The sequence below is a fragment of the Ammodytes marinus genome, assembly GCF_949987685.1.
Source record: "Ammodytes marinus genome assembly, chromosome: 8".
Taxonomy (NCBI): domain Eukaryota; kingdom Metazoa; phylum Chordata; class Actinopteri; order Uranoscopiformes; family Ammodytidae; genus Ammodytes; species Ammodytes marinus.
The window spans coordinates 24,003,548-24,023,952 of record NC_137212.1 but is presented as its reverse complement, the minus strand read 5'-3'; the positions used below and the strand labels follow the sequence as shown (position 1 = coordinate 24,023,952).

The 20,405-nt window shown below is 42.2% G+C and overlaps 2 protein-coding genes across 2 annotated transcripts in view; one reads left to right on the top strand and one right to left on the bottom strand.

Moving 5' to 3' along the window:
- Positions 1–4,452: 4,452 nt before the first annotated feature.
- rasl11b (RAS-like, family 11, member B) lies at positions 4,453–6,504 on the top strand. Its single transcript, XM_080033010.1, has 3 exons — positions 4,453–4,732; positions 4,862–4,995; positions 5,537–6,504. Exons 1-3 carry the CDS (start codon positions 4,618–4,620, stop codon positions 6,062–6,064), a joined length of 777 nt encoding a protein of 258 aa, XP_079889136.1. The 5' UTR covers positions 4,453–4,617; the 3' UTR covers positions 6,065–6,504.
- Positions 6,505–7,404: 900 nt separating this feature from the next.
- The window catches only part of scfd2 (sec1 family domain containing 2), a 92,947-nt gene continuing 79,946 nt past the window's right edge, over positions 7,405–20,405 (bottom strand). Inside the window, exons 7-9 of the mRNA XM_080033000.1 lie at positions 17,525–17,659; positions 11,177–11,296; positions 7,405–9,022 (exon numbers count right to left, since the gene is read on the bottom strand). Of these exons, the coding sequence (XP_079889126.1) occupies positions 8,930–9,022; positions 11,177–11,296; positions 17,525–17,659 (348 nt within the window). The 3' untranslated portion in view covers positions 7,405–8,929. The remainder of the gene's footprint in view (positions 9,023–11,176; positions 11,297–17,524; positions 17,660–20,405) is intronic.

Below are 20,405 nucleotides of genomic sequence, written 5' to 3'. Positions count from 1 at the left end.
AAATCAAGCCCTCAAGGTCTGTCTGTCTGTATCAAAAACCACCAAAGGGGCCTACTATATACTGTGAAGCCCCAGCTCCGTTCAGTCTGGGCAGTAAAGCAGGCTAGACGGACAGACAGGGCCCAGGGGGAGGGCAGGGGGAAAGCCTGAATTACCGACACATGCCAAAAGCCCATAAATCTCAACCAGTGAACCGCCATGTCCCAACATGATCGGTCCAAAGCAGAGTGTCCCTGTCTGTCTGTTTGTGTTTGCCTCTATACAGATGATGAATTTTTCTCGTTACAATCCGGGTCTTCATTATTATTATTTTTTGTATGGAAATGACATTGGAAAGAATTGTGAGTGCGTAGGTTGCCATGGATGCCTGAAATGAAATGATTCATAAAATGTGATGCTGAATAGGTTCGTCTCATAGGTAACATGGGCTCAACTGTTTTTTTTTTTAAAATCAATCATTTGAAGTTACTTTTTTTTAAATCCAAATTGGCAACTGTGCCCCCAACATGATTACTTACTGTGTACACGTGGACGAGGAGCAGAGGATGTTGGCAACAGAATGAAGTTCTGTTATGGAAAAGGCAGCTGCCTTACATCTGCGTTTACTCAACCTGTTGCCATGTTTTTCTCCATCAGACTGAAAATAAAGTATGCATGCAGATGATTTAGAAGCAATCAAAAGCTAGCTTCATTTCTTCCTTTGCAAGTTATCTTAAATATTCCTGGACAAAAACATTAACATTACCCAGAAAGATCTCTAAACATAACCTTGTTTGGCCACATTCCATCTGCATTTAAGATTACTCACAAGAGTGTCTTCCTGCGATTTAATCCAAACTTCCTTTTCCACATAATATCTTGGAAAAACAAACCAAACAAGGGCAGATTTACCCATTTTTGTCACTCACAGGTTTTGCACGTGAGCGAAAAACAACAACTTCTCAATTAGGGAAATCCTGAGAAAACAGGCTAATCCTAAGAGTTTAAAGTCTTACCGTAAATACATGTATGGTCACATGCATGCCAGACAAAAACACCTCTAACCTCTGTTATGACTGCAAACGCCTGGTGCTTTCTCTCTCTCTTTCTTTCTGCCTGTCTCTACTACATGCACATAGACACACACTGTACACTGTATATGCGGTGCACATACATATTTCGGGAAATGAGAGGTGCATGCAGATCCTTAGAAGTGATAGTGGAAAGCGATCATACAGTGTTTGGCCAAATATCTGCTGTGGAATGCAAACAGGAGAAGGGGAGCATGAATGAGAGATGGAGAGTCACGATAAATAAATATTTTACGTCATGTTTCTCAAGAAATGTGCTGTGACCAACTGTCTTCCTTCAGAGTAAAAGCTAGTAGAGTTGGCATTCCGGAGGAGGAGGAGGTGTTATGTGTGTGGGACTATTGTCATTCAGAACTAGTGCCATAGAGGAGAACACACAACTACCAGTGCCACCCCCCTTACCAATGCTACTACCCCCCTTACCAATGCGACTACATTCAGAGGCATGCAAATGTTTAAACATGTTGGAAGGATTTTTACATTTCAATAAGAAAAAAACAACCTCTCTTCCTTTGTATGGGTCAAGGGCTGCTTGTGTCAGCAGGCCAACGCAATTTCCAAAGGTCAGTGGGAATGCTAATGCACCTGTAGATGTAAACAAATCAGTGAAGAGATCTATGCAAAGATGTGTGAATGCTGAATAGACCTGCTATTACCTTTGTTTTGGAAATCTGCAGTAAAGTCCTGCAAGAGAACCGAAAAGGAGAAGCAACAACAGGATTGGCAACCAATGATTTCTTAAAATTTGAATACAAATATGAAACTTTTATGAAACATTTTAAAACCCCCATTCTGTTGGTCTGTCAGTGGAGTCCACATTTGGAGTGTCACACAAGTTTCTTTTTGAGGCTACATGCTATTTAATCTAAGATTTGTTGTAAAACCTCGGGCTCCTAATGACCACTTTGCATAAAATGATTAAAGGCAATGTGAAAGATAAGCATCTATCATGATGCTGATAAACACATGACCGTGGCTCTTGAGGTTTGACCCCCAGGGCAGCTCACAAACTGCCCCAGTTTCTCTGATATCCCAAATGACCGTCCTTTGTGGGATCAGGCCTGGGGGCGCGCGTGCCTCCTTCTCAGCTCCACAGTTAAAGGCGAGGCCACCTCGGGAAATCAGCCCTCACTTATGTGTCAACAAGGACATCCTTCTGAGAACACCTCCTCCTGATTTCACCCGCCCTCATCCCCCCTCGCTCCACCAAACCCCAATTAACTCCACATTCCTCTGTTTCCAGTGAATACCCCGAATTCTCAATGATAATTGCCCACACCCCAGCTAAAGGATTACCCCCCATCTTACCCTCCCTAACCATCCATAGTCACCTCAGTGTGAGTGACACCCTGAGCCCCAAGTCAGGCCTTGTTCCCCTCTTGCTGTAGAATTGCCCTCCTTCACTCAAAGGTATTTTAATTGACATCCAGCCCCCCCTCAGGGAAAGTGAAGGCAACACCGGCCCGAAGGCACGACTTCACGGACAGTGGATGGGACTTGTTTTATGAAATGCATTCTCGCCACTTATATAGCCTTGTTTTTTTTAGATACAAAACAAGTCACGTTGCAACCCCTCTGTCATAAGCGCTGTCTGTATATATGTGTGAGTCACTCCTGGGCCTGTTGTGTATCAAACCAGTGAATCCTGGTCCTTCATCAGGCTAAAGACACCTCCACAGCTTCCTCATATTTTCTGTCATCATTAGGCTTCTCACCTGGTTGCTAGAGGGGGAGCTGACTGACTGAGGCCTTTCATCTTCCTTTGCAACAAATATGCTGCAGCGTGGGCCTAGGTGGATAAGTGTTGACGCCTGACTCACATCGCTCATTTAAAAAGGCAGCAGCCTCCTTTGCAGAAAACTCTGGGAGTTCACTTGTCATTAAATGCAAGTATGTAGTCTACAGTGTTCACTTCCCATTAGCAAGAAAACAGGCCCAACTGTCCTATAATGCAGCAGGGCGGAGTTTAATGTGTTGCCTATGATGTGGTTAGAATGCTGACAGTTCTGTGTGTGCATGTGTACACTACACACCCTAAAACCATGTCTGCTCTCGAATCCTGGGTACTAATTTCATATTTCAGCGCAGCCGCCTGTCATCAGCACTCTTATCAAAAATACATACCAGACCATAATCACAGAAGGACTGGATGCCAAAATACCTCAGAGCACTTGAGCACGAATGAAAGATGGGAGAGAGAGGGGATAGGGAGGGGGGAGGAGGAATGGGTGAGGAGGGAGGGGTGGGGGGTGACAGAAGAAAATAGGACAAAGAGATGATACAGGTCAAATCGCAGTGCAGAGCTGCAGCTATTGGATTGGATTGTCACGTTGAATATCCACGAATGTTTCATTGTGTCCTGAAAATAGATGTGTATATTTACAGCTCTGTTGCCATTCTTGGGTATTGTTGGCTGAAATTATGTGACATATTTGGATATCGGGGGCCGGCAGCTTTCAAATCAACAGCACGCATTCTTGCATGACTTCTTGTTGGGTATGTTTCAGTGTGTGTGTGTATGTGTGTGTGTGTGTGTGTGTGTGTGTGTGTGTGTGTGTGTGTGTGTGTGTGTGTGTGTTTGAGAGAGAGAGTGGGGTTGTATTTGTACAACATCAGCCGTCATTAACCCCCTGTGTGGGCGATTCACAGGTTCAGGGGCATGTCTGAACAGGTTACCGGCTGCAACACAACACTGGGAGGTTGAGGCAGGATCCATCCCATAATGCAACACAAAGATATACAGTGCTATGGTTGAGACAGAAAAACATGCATTGCAAAAAATAAACAAAAGGCTTTTCTCTTATATTATTGCTTTTTCTTCATTGCATTGATTCCATTGATTTTACATACACCAAATTGTTATTTTTAAAATGGGATGCCTTATTACTGTTAATTTTGTTTTAATTTGTACTGCCTTCCTTGTATAGCACTTTGTAATGTGGATTTGGAGAGGGCTATAGAGTTATTTCTGAAATAATAATAATAATAATAATAATAATAATAATAATAATAATAATAATAATAATAATTAGTAGCCTATTATTGATTATAATAATAGTATTTGTTAAGAATTATAGGATGAACTGATGTTGTTTGGAATTACAGCATAATTCTGTCAGGTCACTGTCTGTGTCGTGAGCATGGACCTTATAGGGCACCCAGCCAGAGGTCCCACCTGTTTCAGCATCGTTTTCCTGTGCTACAGCTTGCATATACACGTGTAGGCTGGGCTCGCACGAGGGAGGGGGAGGTCACCAGCGACCAATCAGATGCGACCACCGCTCGAATGCTATAAAAGCCGCGCGCGCTGTTACTCAGCAGCAGCAAACAGTAGCAGCATTCAGTCAGTGTGGTCCTCCGGTCTCGTCTTTGTTCCGCGACTATATCCATTGAATTCTGAACCAGTTCGGGATTGACAAGAGGATTTACTTTATCCGTTCTACTCCAAGACTTTCTCGGCAAGACTTGAACACCTTTGGACAAGAGAAATATATTCACTTTGCTTCATTTTTTGGAAGGAATACACTAACGAAAGAAATATAAGAAAATGCGTCTTATCCAGAACATGTCGACCATTGCGGAGAATACAGCACCGGAGTCCTCTGTGCCCAACCGGGTCATTAAGATAGCTGTGATAGGCGGCAGCGGTGTTGGCAAAACAGGTGAGAAAAAGGATCAAATAAAAATATATTCTTTCATTGTATAGGCTACTTTGTTCACCGAGTCTTGTCTTATAGACCGCTCCGTAGTATAATTGTCTAACGTTGTCTGTTCCCTTTGCTTTATTTCAGCACTCGTGGTGAGATTCCTAACAAGGCGCTTCATTGGAGACTACGAGAGAAACGCTGGTAATCTCTATTCCAGAGAAGTCCAGGTGGATGGAGAGCAAGTGACCATCCAGGTTCAAGATACTCCCGGTGTTGAGGTAAGAAGACCCTCCCTGTTTAATTCATTTCTTATTAGCTATTTTCTCCTCTGACAGACTGTGATGTAATTGGGCTCACCGAGTTTAAGATTTGAGGATAATCCAATACAAAGATAATATAATCTAATTCATTGTCTGGGCTGTTCAAATAATCTAAAAGGCTCTCTTGACTGGGCACAAATCCAAAACCAAGGGCTCTGTGTGTGTGTGTGTGTGTGCGCGCGCGCGTATATTTTCTCCTAAAGCAGAGCCCTTCAGTCTGGCTGTCTAATCTCCCATTTAGCCTAATGGATGTCTGAGGCCAGAGTAAATGATACCCTGATTCAGATCCAGACAACTCAAACCTCCCTCTTACTGGAGGAGTAACCCTATAGCTCTTGTCTGCCTCTATCGGCATTCCACTCATTGCTAAAGATCAGTTGCATGTAGAAGTCAGGGAAAGTTTAAACCTGCTCTGAATGTTTAATCAAATGTTTGCCATAAATGAGGTTTTGCAAGGATGAGTTTTTAATCAAATATCTCTTTTTCCTCTCCTCCCCAGATGACAGATAATAGCATCAGTCTACCTGACCATGTGACCTGCTCCATCCAATGGGCCGATGCAGTAGTGCTGGTCTACTCTGTGACAGATCGCCGTAGTTTCGATTTGATCGATCGTTTGAACCAGTTGGTGGTTCGCGCTGGCGGTGCCAACATTCCCCCCGTGATCCTGCTGGCCAATAAGGTGGACCTGCTGCACCTGAGGAAGGTGGACTCCCAACAGGGCCAGGGGCTGTCCGCAACCCTGGGCTGCTCCTTCTTTGAAGTATCAGCCAGTGAAGACTACAGCCAGGTGCACAGGGCATTCCACAGACTGTGCTGCCAGCTAGCCAAGCAGCCACAAGCAGCAACGCCCCAGACCCAGTCTGCCTCCAACTCCTCAAACAACAACTCCTCCGCTGGCGGCGCTGCCACCGAGAAGAAGCGCTTGCTCCTCATCCCCAGGCCAAAGTCTCCCAACATGCAAGACCTGAAGAGGCGCTTCAAGCAGGCTCTGTCAGCCAAAGTCAGGACTGTCACCTCTGTGTGAACACCACTCCACTGAAAATGGTTCCAGAGTGGGCCAGATGAATGAAAAGCATTGAGAGGACGGAGAGGATTCGTACTTCTCCACTGAAGTTCTCGAGAAACCTGCTGATAAACAGTGGTAGATTCTGAATAGCTGGATGCTGATGAATCTTTATGTGACAGGTGTCCAGTCCAGAAACCACGTGTGAGGAGAAGCAGTGAGGAGGTTCACGTCACCACGCCTGAGGGCCGACTGAACCTCAGACTCTCTGCAGACCACAGACTGTAAATCAATGGCTACTAGGCAGCAGCTCTGAGCGAGTCACTGCCTAATGTACACTGTGATGCTATTGTGGCAGCTATTTATTTATTTAGACTGCCACTACATGGCATTGCTAAATGCTGGTATGATTAAACCAGCCACTTGAGCCAGGGCTCTGTGCAGATGTGTGTCTGTGTACACAGTCCTTTGTATATCAATATATTATGCAGTATATTTTTTACATCATCATTGTGAATGAGAAGAGGCGGAGTGGAGGTAGCAAATAGCCGAGTCTGTAGCATGTGACGGTTGTTTCCCTTGTGCACTTTATGAAAAGGACTCATCCAAAGGTTCTATTATTTATTTGTGAAAATAAATCACTTGTTCACAATAAAATGATGATGAATTTGAATTTGATTGTCTGTGGTTATTCATTAACAGTTTACATATATGCATCTGCCAGCAGAAACAAGCACACGCGCAGACCCTACATTTATTATGCTTCCCTATGAAGACACTGACTCACCTGACCTATGAATATACAGATAATTAATAAATTGCTTTGATAACAGCATTAATTAGGACGCATTGATGACAAAAAAAGCTCTTGTGACACTTAAAACTAAATGACTATAGAAAAAAATAAACTTAACAGATTGCAATTGGGTCATAAAACGTAAAAATGCCATTAAAATAGTCGAATAACTATGTACAGTGGGGAGTATCTGTACTAAAACGCTAGTCCGCAACAAATGTCACAGGTGTAGTATATGTATATAGTATCCACATGAAGTCATAGCAGTCATCACAACCATATTGTTGTCATTACCGCTATAGAGAACAGTGTTTAAAATCTGCATTGCCTAAGACATTTATGACCTGAATGCGTTGGTTTTTGCAAAATAAAAATTAGAGTATCATAAACAGTTAAGTAATACATCCACTTCTCAGGTCTGGAGATCTGTCTACAGCCAAAGACTATTAGTACTATGAACCCGAGGAAATTAAGTTGACCATGAAAAAATAAATAAATAAATAAAGCTGTTGAAATAACCTGAGCCGAGAGAGTTCATGTTAGTTTTTTATTAGGGACTCTTCTGAGAAATGGAAAGATGAGAAGAAAAATGATATAAAGCAGTTTTCCAATGAAAGCTCTGTGTGTGTGTGTGTGTGTGTGTGTGTGTGTGTGTGTGTGTGTGTGTGTGTGTGTGTGTGTGTGTGTGTGTGTGTGTGTGTGATCTTAGAAAACTTGTTTATTTACAATCCAGAACCTAATTAGTGAATCCTGAAAATCCTCTTCCAAATCTGTCAAAGTGGGGGCTGAAAACTCAAGAGCACGCTGGATTACAACCACACTTCCCTTTTTTTCTACGTTGGGACAAAACGTGTGTCCAACTGTTGTTCATTCACATGTAGTGCAGGTGGGTTAAAAATGACTGAGCTCTAGACGAGGTGATTCATGTTGGAGAGAATAAAGAGTACTATATGGAGGGAGGGAGATGGGATGGGGTAGGTGAGTTCTTAAGGCCAGGACACACCGGCCCGATAATCGCCGTCGTAGAGTTTCGAGGGGGCGGGGACACAAATCTGTTTGGTGTGTGCCGTGAAATCGGTCTTTCAGTTGGAGCAATTTGATTTGTGGAGGGCTAGCGAATCAGTGAAGCCCGGAAGTGAGGCGGGTAGCACAAACAGCTAACAACAGTTAGCCATTGTTTTAATGTGTTTGTTTGTTTCATTCAGCGAGTACTCACATACATCAACCCTTGTTGACTGCTCGACACTCTCTGCTAAAAATGGTGCTCTTTATGGTCCATAAATATAAATACGTATTTCTATCTATGTTTATGGTCTAGAGAGCCGTCCCATCATTTCCGGCTTCCGTATTTTTTCGGGCCACAATACAGATTAGCGCCGCCTGCTGTTATGGAGACATTACGTCCCGCGCAAGCGCAGAGCGTACGGAAAGTCAGCAGTCGGTTTGGTGTGTTCTTTGCACTTTTTCGGCCGCGACGGGAAGACTGGAGCTGCCTGAATCGGCAGTCTCCATTTTCGGGTAGTCGGACTTTTGTGTCCTGGCCTTTAGTGAGCAAATGATCTACCTTGGCAGACGGTGTGAAACCACTCGTAAATGATGCCGCTCTTGTCACCATATGATGTGGCGAGGTGTGAATGGATAACAGAGAGTGTGTATTCTCTCCACCGCAACGGCACACCTCTGATAGACCCCCTCACTAGTACTACCAAGTTCACACGTGTTTTGCTTTTTAACAAGTGGACGTGATACTGTATGTATGCATATAGCGCCACATGAAAAAGGGAATTGATTATATTGAATGAAAGCACCAACAATGATGGTTCGCGTATTTAAGTGTAAGCTTCCTGTTTGGCGGCAGAAGAAAGGGATCTTGTCAGTCGCACGTGAAAAATAAACATTTTCTTTACCCTTCACCAAGCATAAGAACAGCATGCTGAGTAATTTATGTTCCTTGATTTTTTTGCACCTCTGAAACGGTGAATGTCACACCGTAGAAGAGGTGTCGAGAGACCACGTTTGGCGGTGCATGTGTCCTTCTACATGTGTTGAGTGCACGCGTTGTGTTCCACGTGACTCCCTCTCTCTCGCTCTCACACGCCCATTTCAGGCGCCAGGCGTCGGGTGGCGAAGAGCAGCTCGGGGATGTCCGTCGGCCTCAACAATCTGGTGGACAAAACCAACACCTGGGGGCAGAAACAATACACACACTCGTTAATGTTTGGAAATTGAATGCTGGGTGTAACTTGACCCCCTTTTGAATGGTGGTTAGTCAGGGCTGACTAATGTGCACATTAGCAATCAACAAGCTGTGTGTGAATCAGGTGGCCTCGGGCAGCTTAATTTGAATGAATCATTTCCGCAAACAGGTCCTCTGCTCTGGGCTAGCGGTATGTTTAGTCATTGTTCGACTGTTTTTTTTTTTTCCCAGGAGGGCGTCAGGACACTTCAACATCTCATTTTTGAGTGTGTGAGGATCTGTGTGAGGATTTGGTCACATGTGAAGAATGAAACAGAAGTTGTGTATTTCTTTCTAACAATTGTGACTGGTTGGGTAATGATCCATTACTCAATACATGGAATATGTTATTCTGGCTGATGCACACACTGTGACTGATTTGTAAAGTGTCCTAATGGCTTGATACAGACGTTACAGGGACCATGACGAAAATAACTACAGGGCTGTGAATGCTGGGAAGATGGATTACTACATATCCCATGATTTTTATCGTTATGTATGTTTTGATGCAGAATCTATACTTTAGGTAAAGTTTGTCCTCTTTCAGTGCTTTGTGGTTAGGAGAAGACCCCAGCACTCCTCTTATGTTGTATAACAGAGGAGCTTTGTTTCTCTACAGCGTGTTGCTTTAACTCGGGGTCAGCAACCAAAGTTGGCAACGATTCTGTTTGCAGTGGCACAGTCTGTATATTTCAGAGGAATTTCTGTCCAAAGGCAAGGACCAGATCTCTGTAGCTTGCCCATAGACATTCACCATCATACGTACACACACAAACACACACACTTGCTTTTCATTCAGTATATTGTGTACGTATGTGCTAAAGTTGCATCCGCACTAAGGTGGGTACGTGTGTGGGCCAGTAGGTTACTGTATAAACCCCGTCTTTATTCAGTTCAGCCTGATTACAGATGGAAGGCTTTGATCCCCTCCAGGCCTTTCATTGACTCTGGCCTCCTTCTCAAAACCTTTTATTAAGGCATTACCCACGTTACCCCAGCCTCATACCCCGCACTGCTCTCACACAGAGAAAACACATTCATCTGCATGTCAGCGTGGAAGGCATGTGTAAGTCATAGCATTTAAAACGCAACCCGAACACAAAGGCAGGCAGGCAAGACAGACAGACTTTAATGTCTCATGGAATCAATTACCGTGAGGGATCAGATGGCGCCCTCACCTCCACACCTGAGCCTGGCCACCTGTGTATGTAGGTCAGCCTGGTAATGTGTGTTCACCCAGTCTGAAATCTGTCTAAAGGGAGGTCAGTGCGTAAACATGATTGTCTTTTTAGCTTTATCTTTGTTTATCTGATATCTAACGGCTAAAGAAACGACTCATTCGGTTCCATCCAACGTCCAAGTAGTAGAAGAAGTATGAAGTAAATATGGATTCATATATCCACATGCAAAATTAACTTAGAACATAGGTTAGAGATGATCAGTTTGTTTTGATAATGAGAGACCGGCATAGGGGATTAGGGGATTTCAGTTGTTTTGTCAAAATATTTCCATTCATACAAAGCGTTATGTATTGGAAGAGGAATCCAAGCGTAACAAACATCTTCAAAGTTCTGCGCTGGCAGGAAAAAACTTTTGCCTATGGTGGATGAAATATTCAGCTCTCTGAGCAGAAAAAGTGAGAATAGAAAAATCTCAATATTCTCCACTGCAAGTAAAACAACTCAATATATAAAAGCATGGGAGCACATATAAAAACTGGATTACTGGATTATCAGCACACTGCACTGAAACTATTCAAAGTGTTATATGACTAATATGCAGGTGGAATGGGCCCACTCAGGGTTCTTTAATACAGGATTAGTAAACCACTGTTAAATGTTAAAGCTGGTAAAGGTGGTGTATGATTAACCATCTTACACACTAAAATTAAGTTAAGTAAAATCATGCACATCTTGTTCATGTGGAGTTTTGGTCTTAAATGATCCATTCACTTCTTTCAAAAAGGACCTTAACCACAGGCCTTTTACCACTTGTAGTTCAGTTAGCATTATCCACTATGGGATGTGAAGGACTTCACCGGCCCTGTTGACCCTTGGGAAACTGAAACAGAGCCAAACATGAAAGAAGAAAACATGCTCACCTGGGTCCCTGGTTTGTGTGTGGCGGCGACCTCTTTGATGAGACGAAGCTCGGAGGGCGTGACCCCACCCACCAGGAAGAGGAGGAGCAGGGGGTTGTCACTGGGGTGTGGACGGCTCACCTATGGGGGGTAAAGACGGGGCACATGTGAGGGTCCCTTTTTATAGGAAACTATTAATCACTTCATCATTTCCTTTCCTTCCGTATTACTGCCTGTGTTTATCTCCATGCTGAGTCACTGCTCAGCCTGACACCTGTGATGCTGTGGTGATACTGATGAGAGTGGACCCTCCCCCCAAACAGGGCTTGATGGATGTCGGCTTATCCCATATACAGGTGACACTCAACAAAATTGGTATATCGTGCAAAAGTTTTATTTATTTCAATAATTCAACTAAAAAAACTAAAGTATTATATTATGTAGACTCATTACATGCAAAGTGAGAAAATTATATATTTTTTTGATTGCCTTATGGAATATTCTAATATTTTGAGATGCTGGATTTTTGATTTTCATGAGCTGTAAGCCGGAATCCTGAAAATATAAACAAAACAAATTCTGAAATATATAACTATACGTCCAACCCTAACCCTAATACATCTAGAACATATGGAACTTTCACTTGTTTAATTCAATCAGATTTAAAAAAAGAGCTTTTCCATGATATTCTAATAATATAAGTTTCACCTGTAGGTGTTAGGATGGCGGACACATGGAAAGCAGGTGTACACACACATGCTCTCGTTCATCACATGCACATACACACACATACGTACATACATACATACATACACACACACACACACACACACACACACACACACACACACACACACACACACACACACACACATACAAATGTCAAAGAAACAGTGGTCAGGGTCAGGTTAGCTCTCACAGCCTCTCACACACACACACAGCAGAATAGATTTTGAACTGCCCCCTTGAAGATGAATTTCTAACAGCAGGGTAGGGTCTTTTGTCATTGTTGAACGGGATTGGCTGCTGAGGAATAATGGCTTTGGTCCATTGGTGGTGGCCAGCTGCAGGCGGGGGAGATTTGCTGCCTTGAATGCCAACCGGGCAATCAGTGCTGCAGGGGGCGGACCCAGGTCGAGCGTGGCTGTCCACGTGAAGCTCCTCCCGGCCGAGTGGCTCAAGGCAGAAGCGTGTTGGGGATCATTCAACATGTGTTTTGTAAAAAAAATGTGTGTGAGAGCAAATATGTTTTCTAGTAGATTCTGCACATGTAATATTTATTTGGAGGAGGATCCGTGGCACTCGATCGCACCCGCTACATGTGCGAGTAGATCACCAGCGCCTGCGTGTTGGCTGGATCATAATGGAGACACACCACAGCTGCTGCCAGTGTTTGAAGCATGTGCACCGACATGCAATAGACAGAGAAGGGGGACAGGGCTTGCGTAGGGTGTCTAAAGACATGGTGTGAAGCGTGCAGATAATTGTTATGTGAGGAGAGGAAGGCATTATTTTCTTTATGTTAATTCTTCTTCTTCTTCTTCTTCTTCTTCTTCTTCTTCTTCTTCTTCTTCTTCTTCTTCTTCTTCTTCTTCCAATTAAATAAATTAAAAGACAAATTAATAGAAAAATTAAAATGTAAATAGAATTTAAAAATAAAATGTAAATAAAAATAAAACATTTAAATAAACACAAGTATAAAAAAATATTTTAAATTAAAAAATAAAATAATAATAATAATGCTGCTGTCAGCAAGTCGCCTTTGTCTGAGGAAAGAAGTTCACTAAACCAGTGTTCCCTTACACCTAGAGACTAAAGGAGTACACATTTTCTATCAGACATCAGTTCAGATCATCTAAATCAGGGGTTCTCAAACTTTTGATAGCAGAGGGCCAATTTAGGAACCCAACATTGGACCGAGGGCCACCGAAGGAAAAAAAATTAAAAAACTGAAATAATTTCAATGGCCAGCGTCTTTGCGTCTTTAGAGTTTAAATGTATTGGTCTGCATCCAATAATGTGTAATTCACACATTTTAATTAATAAATGAAGGGCTAGTTTTCATTTCAACATGGGACACATTCAAAGTGGGGGTCTGGGGGTTGTCCCCCAGAAAAATTTGAGGTACGAACACTTCATTTTGTGCATTCCGGTAAATTTTTATGCAGTAATTTGTGTCTTCTCTATTTATTTATGGTGGACATGTTAAGGAAAAGACAAATAGCTCCCATTGACACAAATCTAATGGAATATAAATCAAGGCACTGAGGCATTCTGTATTGCATTCAAATATTTATTCTACTTTATTGTTCAAAACCTTCTGCACATTGAAAACGTATCACCTTTTGGAGTGTTTTTTGTAGGACTCACTACTTATGATGTAGCAGCAGTGTTAACTATTATGACACCATACATTGTAAATAAAAAGGGTGGGCTATCAGCAGTCAACTAGGCAGATAGTTCCATGGCTATCAGCAGCTAGCTAACGTTAGCTTGTTAGCTAAACTTTAGGCAAAAAAGTTAGAAACCAGATAATGTTAGCATCCATCCTTAGACACTTGACCTAATCTAATTCACCTTGAAGGTGAGAAAGTGCATCGTATTGGGCTTGACAAGGTCACTATCTAACAACTTACATTGGGACCACTACACTGCCTGCTGCACTGCGGGAGGCTGACCAGCCGTCTGCAACGAGAGGCAGAGGCCAGCCGAACTTCGCAAGTTTAAGATGGTACGGTCCACTGTAGGGGTGATATTATTAATAATTGGGGAATGAATATAAACAATTAGGAGGGATATTTAAGTGTTTCGACCCCTGTACTGTTCTTACTGTTACGGGGGACGCATAATAATTTTATAATTCATAATTCAATGCGGGTCGCCAGATATGTTTCGCCATTGGCCCGCGGGCCGCACTTTGAGAACCACTGATCTAAAGCATATTCAGATGATTCGTGTCAGTGGATTTAGTAGCTTTATTCATCAAAGTTTAATTTTTTTACAAAATATAATTTTTTCTTTTTTTCACAACACACACACACACACAAACAAACAAACACCTGCACCATCACAACATACAAAACATCAAACAAAAAACAAAACAGAAAAAAATGCAAATCTATCATGTTTTCATCCATCATAAAAGTCACGTATGGCTCCCAGAGCTCGCTGTGTGTCATACTTGTATTCAGTCCACTGAGAATCTAGACTCCCCCTCAGGCTCTGCTACTCTTATCCTGGGAAGACTTCTACAGCCAACAGACATACAAGGCCAGGGTCACACCACCCCTTACATAACATTTCAAAGTAGCTTTCCTTTGTTTATATTTGGGTCTGGATTAGAACCCACCAGTTAGGACAGCTGCTCTCTATGATATCACAGCCTCAAGATAGAAAGTTTAGCTTTGCAACAGTGGCATGTGTAACATAAATAAGATTACAAAGCAATGTACGTGAGATATCCTGCGACTTTATTATTTAAAGGGATAGTTCGGCATTTTTTAAATATTTTTTTAAGATTATTTTCAATGCTTTATTTATAGTGCAGAGAGACAGAGATGAAATGGGGCAGAGAGGGGAATGACATGAACTGCATGTTCTCTGCATATCGGATTTGAACCGGGTCTGCTGCGAGGACTGAGCCTCATGGGGGGACGCTCTAACCACTACACCACGAGTGCCCCCCCTCCCCCCCCCCAGTATTTTTGAAGTGCGGTTGTATGAGGTACTTAGGCATAGTTAGTCTGTTACCTTATGGAGTTGGCAACCAGTGCAGTCATTTACAGGAGTTTGGGGGAGACGTGGCTGTAGGAGAAGTCAGCAGTATACTGTTGAAGAGGGGGCCAGAAGAAATGTATTTTCTGCACATATATAAATACTCACTCAAAACATAAATATCCCTTAAATTGTATGCTAAACTGAGTTTTTTTCCACAGCTTTAGTTTGCCGCCAGACAGCTATTTATTTTGTTTTCTTGCATCTCTTGAATAATCAGCAGTATCTCTGAGTCGAGCAGCTGATGGCTGAGTGAGACAAAAATAAACGGCTGTCTGTCTGGTGGAGAAAATCTCAGTAGTTTTCAATCGAGCGGATAATTAGGTTTTAGGTTAGCATTCATATCAATGGAGAAAAAATGTTTCACATCTAGCCCCCTGTGCAACAATACAAGGCTGACTTCAGATACAGCTACATCTCCCCTAAACACCATCTGGTGACTGCGCTGACAGCCATCTCCATAAGGTATCACACTAACAATGCATAAGTACCCCATACAACTCCACTTAAAAAATACTGAACTATCCCTTTAAAGCTTATATTTGGTTGCTGGTGTTAGTCAGATGGAAGAAATGTAGCTGAATGAATTAAAAAGGGAAAATATCTCTTGTACATCTGAGACTCTAAAAAGAGTTTTAGTCTAAACAAAGACTAAAAGTGGGACACCAGACACAAACTCACACGTTCAGTATTTGGTGTATTTCTTAAAGCAACAGTGCACAAGCTCTCGCTTGAACCTAATCCAGACTGCAGGGTCCACCGAGTTTAAAGCGACAGACTGTAAAGTACACAGTGGGCTCTGTGGTTAAAAATAGAGGTTTTATTGGGTCGTTTTATAGCATAAAGGGTGTTCACTGGGCTCCTATAGAATGCTAAATAGAATGTTGAGGTTTATAGGTTCAGTGTGTCTGAGTTGGTGGTTTGTGGGCCTCGTTTATTAATTTGTGTAAAACAGGCCATGGTTACACAACCAGTCTAATACCTCCTTCCCCCTCTGGGTAATCATCAGTTTAAGCAGGCCCAGATGTGGGATAATCACAATGTGGATAGTGATCTGCTCTGCGGTGGATATAAAGTATATTACCCACAGGACCAAAACAATATATCTGTAGATGAAGAATCTGGCCAAAATAATTATACTAACCCAAACATCATGGTCTTTGTGTCTCCCTCAGACACTCTCAAAACTCAGAAAAACTATATAAAGGAATAAATGAATGGTAAGACTTTACAATAAGGGTACGTTAACTAACTGTTATTAATGCTTAGTTAATGCTTTTAACGATTATTTCATGCTTATTAGGCTTTAACTAACTGTTAGATCATTTTTTGGCATTTTTAATGCTCAATTTATTTATTTTATTTATTTATAGTGCAGAGAGTCATAGATGAAATGGGGCAGAGAGGGGAATGACATGCAGAGAACTGACCACGGGTAGGATTCGACCCGGGTCTGCTGGGAGGACTGAGCCTCATGGAGGGGGACACTCTAACCACTACACCACGAGTGCCCCCCCATCCATTTGTTTGTTTGATATTCAGCAATGGGTCACCAAAGTCCTTTTGTAAACACTGCGGTATCTGCAAGCTTTACTGCATCATTCCATTGCAGTATCATTTTAGGGGCATGTGGAGTTATGGACAATGGTTGAGTCTGTAAAACATCACATTATTTTACCTGTAAGTGGCACTATAGTAAAAAAAAAAAGAATAGTAAAGTGAAAGTATTAAAAAACACATAACTGTAACCCAGACAAAGCTGGACATTTTTTTTGGATTCCATAGGTGAAGACAAACCTCTTGGAAAAAGTTACAGCAGCTACAGCACTTGCAGTTACAATGAACAGTAATGGCGCACCAAGTACGATTGGAAAATGTGAGCTGTGTGCGAATTTACCAAAGACACAAAAAAGGCACACGTGCAGTTCCTTCTGAAAAATATCACCGAGCTAGACCTTTTGTCGAGTGAAAATACTGCTCTCTTTGGGGTATCCCTTGTTATGCCCAACCAAACACTGCTCTATAGGCCCCCAGTAGTTTGGTGGATGGCCATTTGCTGAGCCCATGTAGTGAAGCAAACTGTGCCTTTTGAAATGACAAGAAGCAGCTGGTTACATGAAGCTGGGTTTTTACTATAAAGCGTGATCCTCGTGCAAATGGTCCCTTTGTATTTGTCTCTGGGCAGTAGCTTGCATAATCAGTTATTTTATTGAGTGACATTTTTTGCAATTACTGATTGATTATAAAACAAACTAAAATGTTAAAGCTTTGATCTGTTGGTCATATCGCCTTAAGTAGTTTTGTGCAACAACATCTCTGTCAGGTAATTGTGGTTAAGTACCATAAAAAAAGAGATGGGTAAGTAGAAGCCAAGTAGTGATGCCTTTGAAGTATTTTTTGTTGTTGGTGGCCTTTAGTGTAAACACTGTATATATGTGCAGACACAAGGAGCTCATTCAGCAAAATTTGAAATTAGGTGAAGTTCAAGACATGGGAGAAGGCTCTTTATTGTCCACAGCAGGATAGTTGGCAGAGCTGACCCCATTACATAGAAACGTGTGAGAGTGTCTGTGCGATCGTGAGCAATTCTCTGACCTTCATGAACATGCTGAAACCGGTCTTGAGCAGGTCTGTGAGGCCGCCCGACATGTGCTCTATGTCCGGACATTCGAGCCGGTCGGGGTGGAAAACCTCTTCCAGGATCTGCCTCAGGAAAGGACGATAGCTCGCCTGAAAAGCACAAAAACACCCACAATACACTTGAAATGGAGAGTTATATAACACCCCAAAACAACCACACTGACAACTGTTTTTTTTTGGATGTGTTATTCTACCGTAAACAATCAGTGTACCATTGTGTGTGTTAATATGAAGAGCTGTTGGTTTTTTCAACGAGAGCCCTCGTTTGATTGTTATAGCCTCCACATGTTTGTGTGAATGGCCTTGAATGGATGTGAGAGACAGTGGAGTTAAAAACAGCTCAGGTCGACCAAACAGGCCACTTCAGGAGGAGGTGCTTGGGCACTGGACATACAAAAATACCACAAAACAGCATTTTGGTCTATTGTGAGTGAGTGCTTTAAAACTATCCAAACAACCATTATGTTAGGTATAAACTGTGAACATGATAAATAGTTTTTCACCGTGCTAGTGGTGTGCCTCTAGGGATGCCTATAGTTTTGGTTGGGATACAATTAGCGCCATTAAAAAGGGTTCACAACAAGGTCTGATGGTTATTCAGGGTTTATTGTGAAATGTCTAAGGATTTAATGGATACCATGAAATCTGATATCACATATTCATGTTTTTCTACTAACTTTCCTTTTGTGTTGAATACATGCACGTCGTTTTCCTATGCATTTACCCATGTTTTATATAAGTCATGAGTGACCATCACATCTAGATCATAAAGGTCAGCCATGTTTGAGCGTATCCGTGTTTAAGCTGAGTGAATGAGCTGATGAAAAACAGTCGGTTTCCCTGTGAACAAAAACATATTGACACCATCATCATATGATATAACCTGCTTCTCCAAAACAGTCAACAGCACCGGGCTTCACTTTAACATTGTGATGAGCGGCAGAGCTTTTCACAATGTTTCATAACAACTCCTGCTCTGTCACACTGTGAAAGACATGAGTTTCAATACAACACTGATGTCCTTGAAGGAGCTGAACTTGAAAACAAAAACTACAACTGGAGCTTCATACATTTTTCAAATATTGTTTAAAAGCTGATCCAGAGAAGTGAGCGGATCAAGAATTCACAGGCAAATTCTTTACATTTTCTTCCACGGGAGTAAAGTTTGCTGTCTCAAAGAACAATAAAGACCTGGATAAGACTGGGCAGAGCTCTATTTGAGTCCTCTGAATAGCAGTAAGTCTTAAAATAGGCTGGCTGGATTTTTTCCAGAACACTGGCTAGCTTTTTTACCCCCCACTTTCCATGAGGCCAAAGTTAGTGACACATCATGCCTACATGGCAAAAAAAATGTGCTGGAGGTAAGGAACATCATTTTTCCACTGTAAAAAGCAAACAGTCAAGCATTAAATACACACACCTACACACTCACACAGACAGAATGTTTGGTCAGAAGCTAATGCCTCCAGGTGTTTTTCGCCCTCAGGCATCCTCTAACCTAAAATATGGAGTAATGTATCATTCGCCTCACAGCCTCCCACTCCTCTAGGCCTTCGGGGAAATCCTGCGGTCCACGTTGTATACATTATGAATGATACAAGTCAACATTTACCGCTACCGGCATGACTTTGCCTAGTGGGTCAGCCTGCACACTGAGCTGAGTGTAAACACATTAGTGATTCACCTCAGGGTTAATAACACACACACACACACTCACTCACTCACAACATAAACAAAACCAACGTCACACACACACTCCATTTCCACTGGTAATCCAAGAAGCTAAAGGCGATTCCATTAAAAATGACCACGGCAAACACCCACATGATGAAAACATGATCAGGGCTAATCAAATAATAATGCCAGGTCTTAAATATCTGTCTGCACACACACACACACACACACACACACACACACACACACACACACACACACACACACACACACACACACACACACACACACACACACACACACACACACACACACACACACACACACACACACACACACACACACACACACACACACACGGTGAGAGTATCAGCTTTCCCAATGCTGTTCCGGGCATACAGGTGGATGAACAAAAAAATGCTCCCTAACAACACGCGCTGACAACGTTGTAACATGCAAAGCAGAGAGCAGAACAGACCGGAATGTCTTTGGAAATATAAGAGTCAAAAGGATGATTAATTTGTACAATGCATCTCATTTCCATCTCAAAAGAACACAGCGCTTCATTCCAATCTGCACGTGCACTGTGCATTTTTTGCTGTTGTCTTTTTTCTAAAAAGCGCACAACCATGCTGTGCTCTCTTATTTCTTATTTTTTTTAATAGGAGCTTTATCCTCTCATGTCCTCACCAATTATCATGTTACATCTCATCTGTTCAGCCCGTACAAAGACAGCAATTATGATGTGATTTGTTTTGTTTGAAGGGAGGTTACAGGCTGAACTATTTCTTGGACGGTTGTCTGGCAACCTCGCAGTGACAATAAGGCTCCGGGGAGGTCACTGGCCTGCACACAATATGTGGAATTATTCCTTTAAAGGATTGAAATGATCTGCACGGAACAACTTCATTATACATTTAACCGTATCATGAGCGTCACTGAGGAAATATGATCTTTTTCACCTTTTTTTTTTTTTTTTTTTTTTACAGGGAAATCATTAGCTGCGAGACATGTGCTCAGAAAATATATATGCGGCTGTGCGACGTGTATACACGTGACAGTAAACTGCCGTCTGATTGCTGATTGCAGGTCTGATACGATGGGAGAGGGATTGAAACCCTTGGAGAAACTGTGATGTTCTCATTTACATAATCTTTTTTTA

What these genes read in the sequence shown, in the direction of transcription:
- rasl11b (XM_080033010.1), top strand. Translation starts at nt 4,618, where the DNA reads ATGCGTCTTATCCAGAACATGTCGACCATTGCGGAGAATACAGCACCG. An exon ending in CAGCGGTGTTGGCAAAACAG is followed by an intron (nt 4,733 to 4,861) that starts GTGAGAAAAAGG and finishes GCTTTATTTCAG; the next exon opens with CACTCGTGGTGAGATTCCTA. An exon ending in AAGATACTCCCGGTGTTGAG is followed by an intron (nt 4,996 to 5,536) that starts GTAAGAAGACCC and finishes TCTCCTCCCCAG; the next exon opens with ATGACAGATAATAGCATCAG.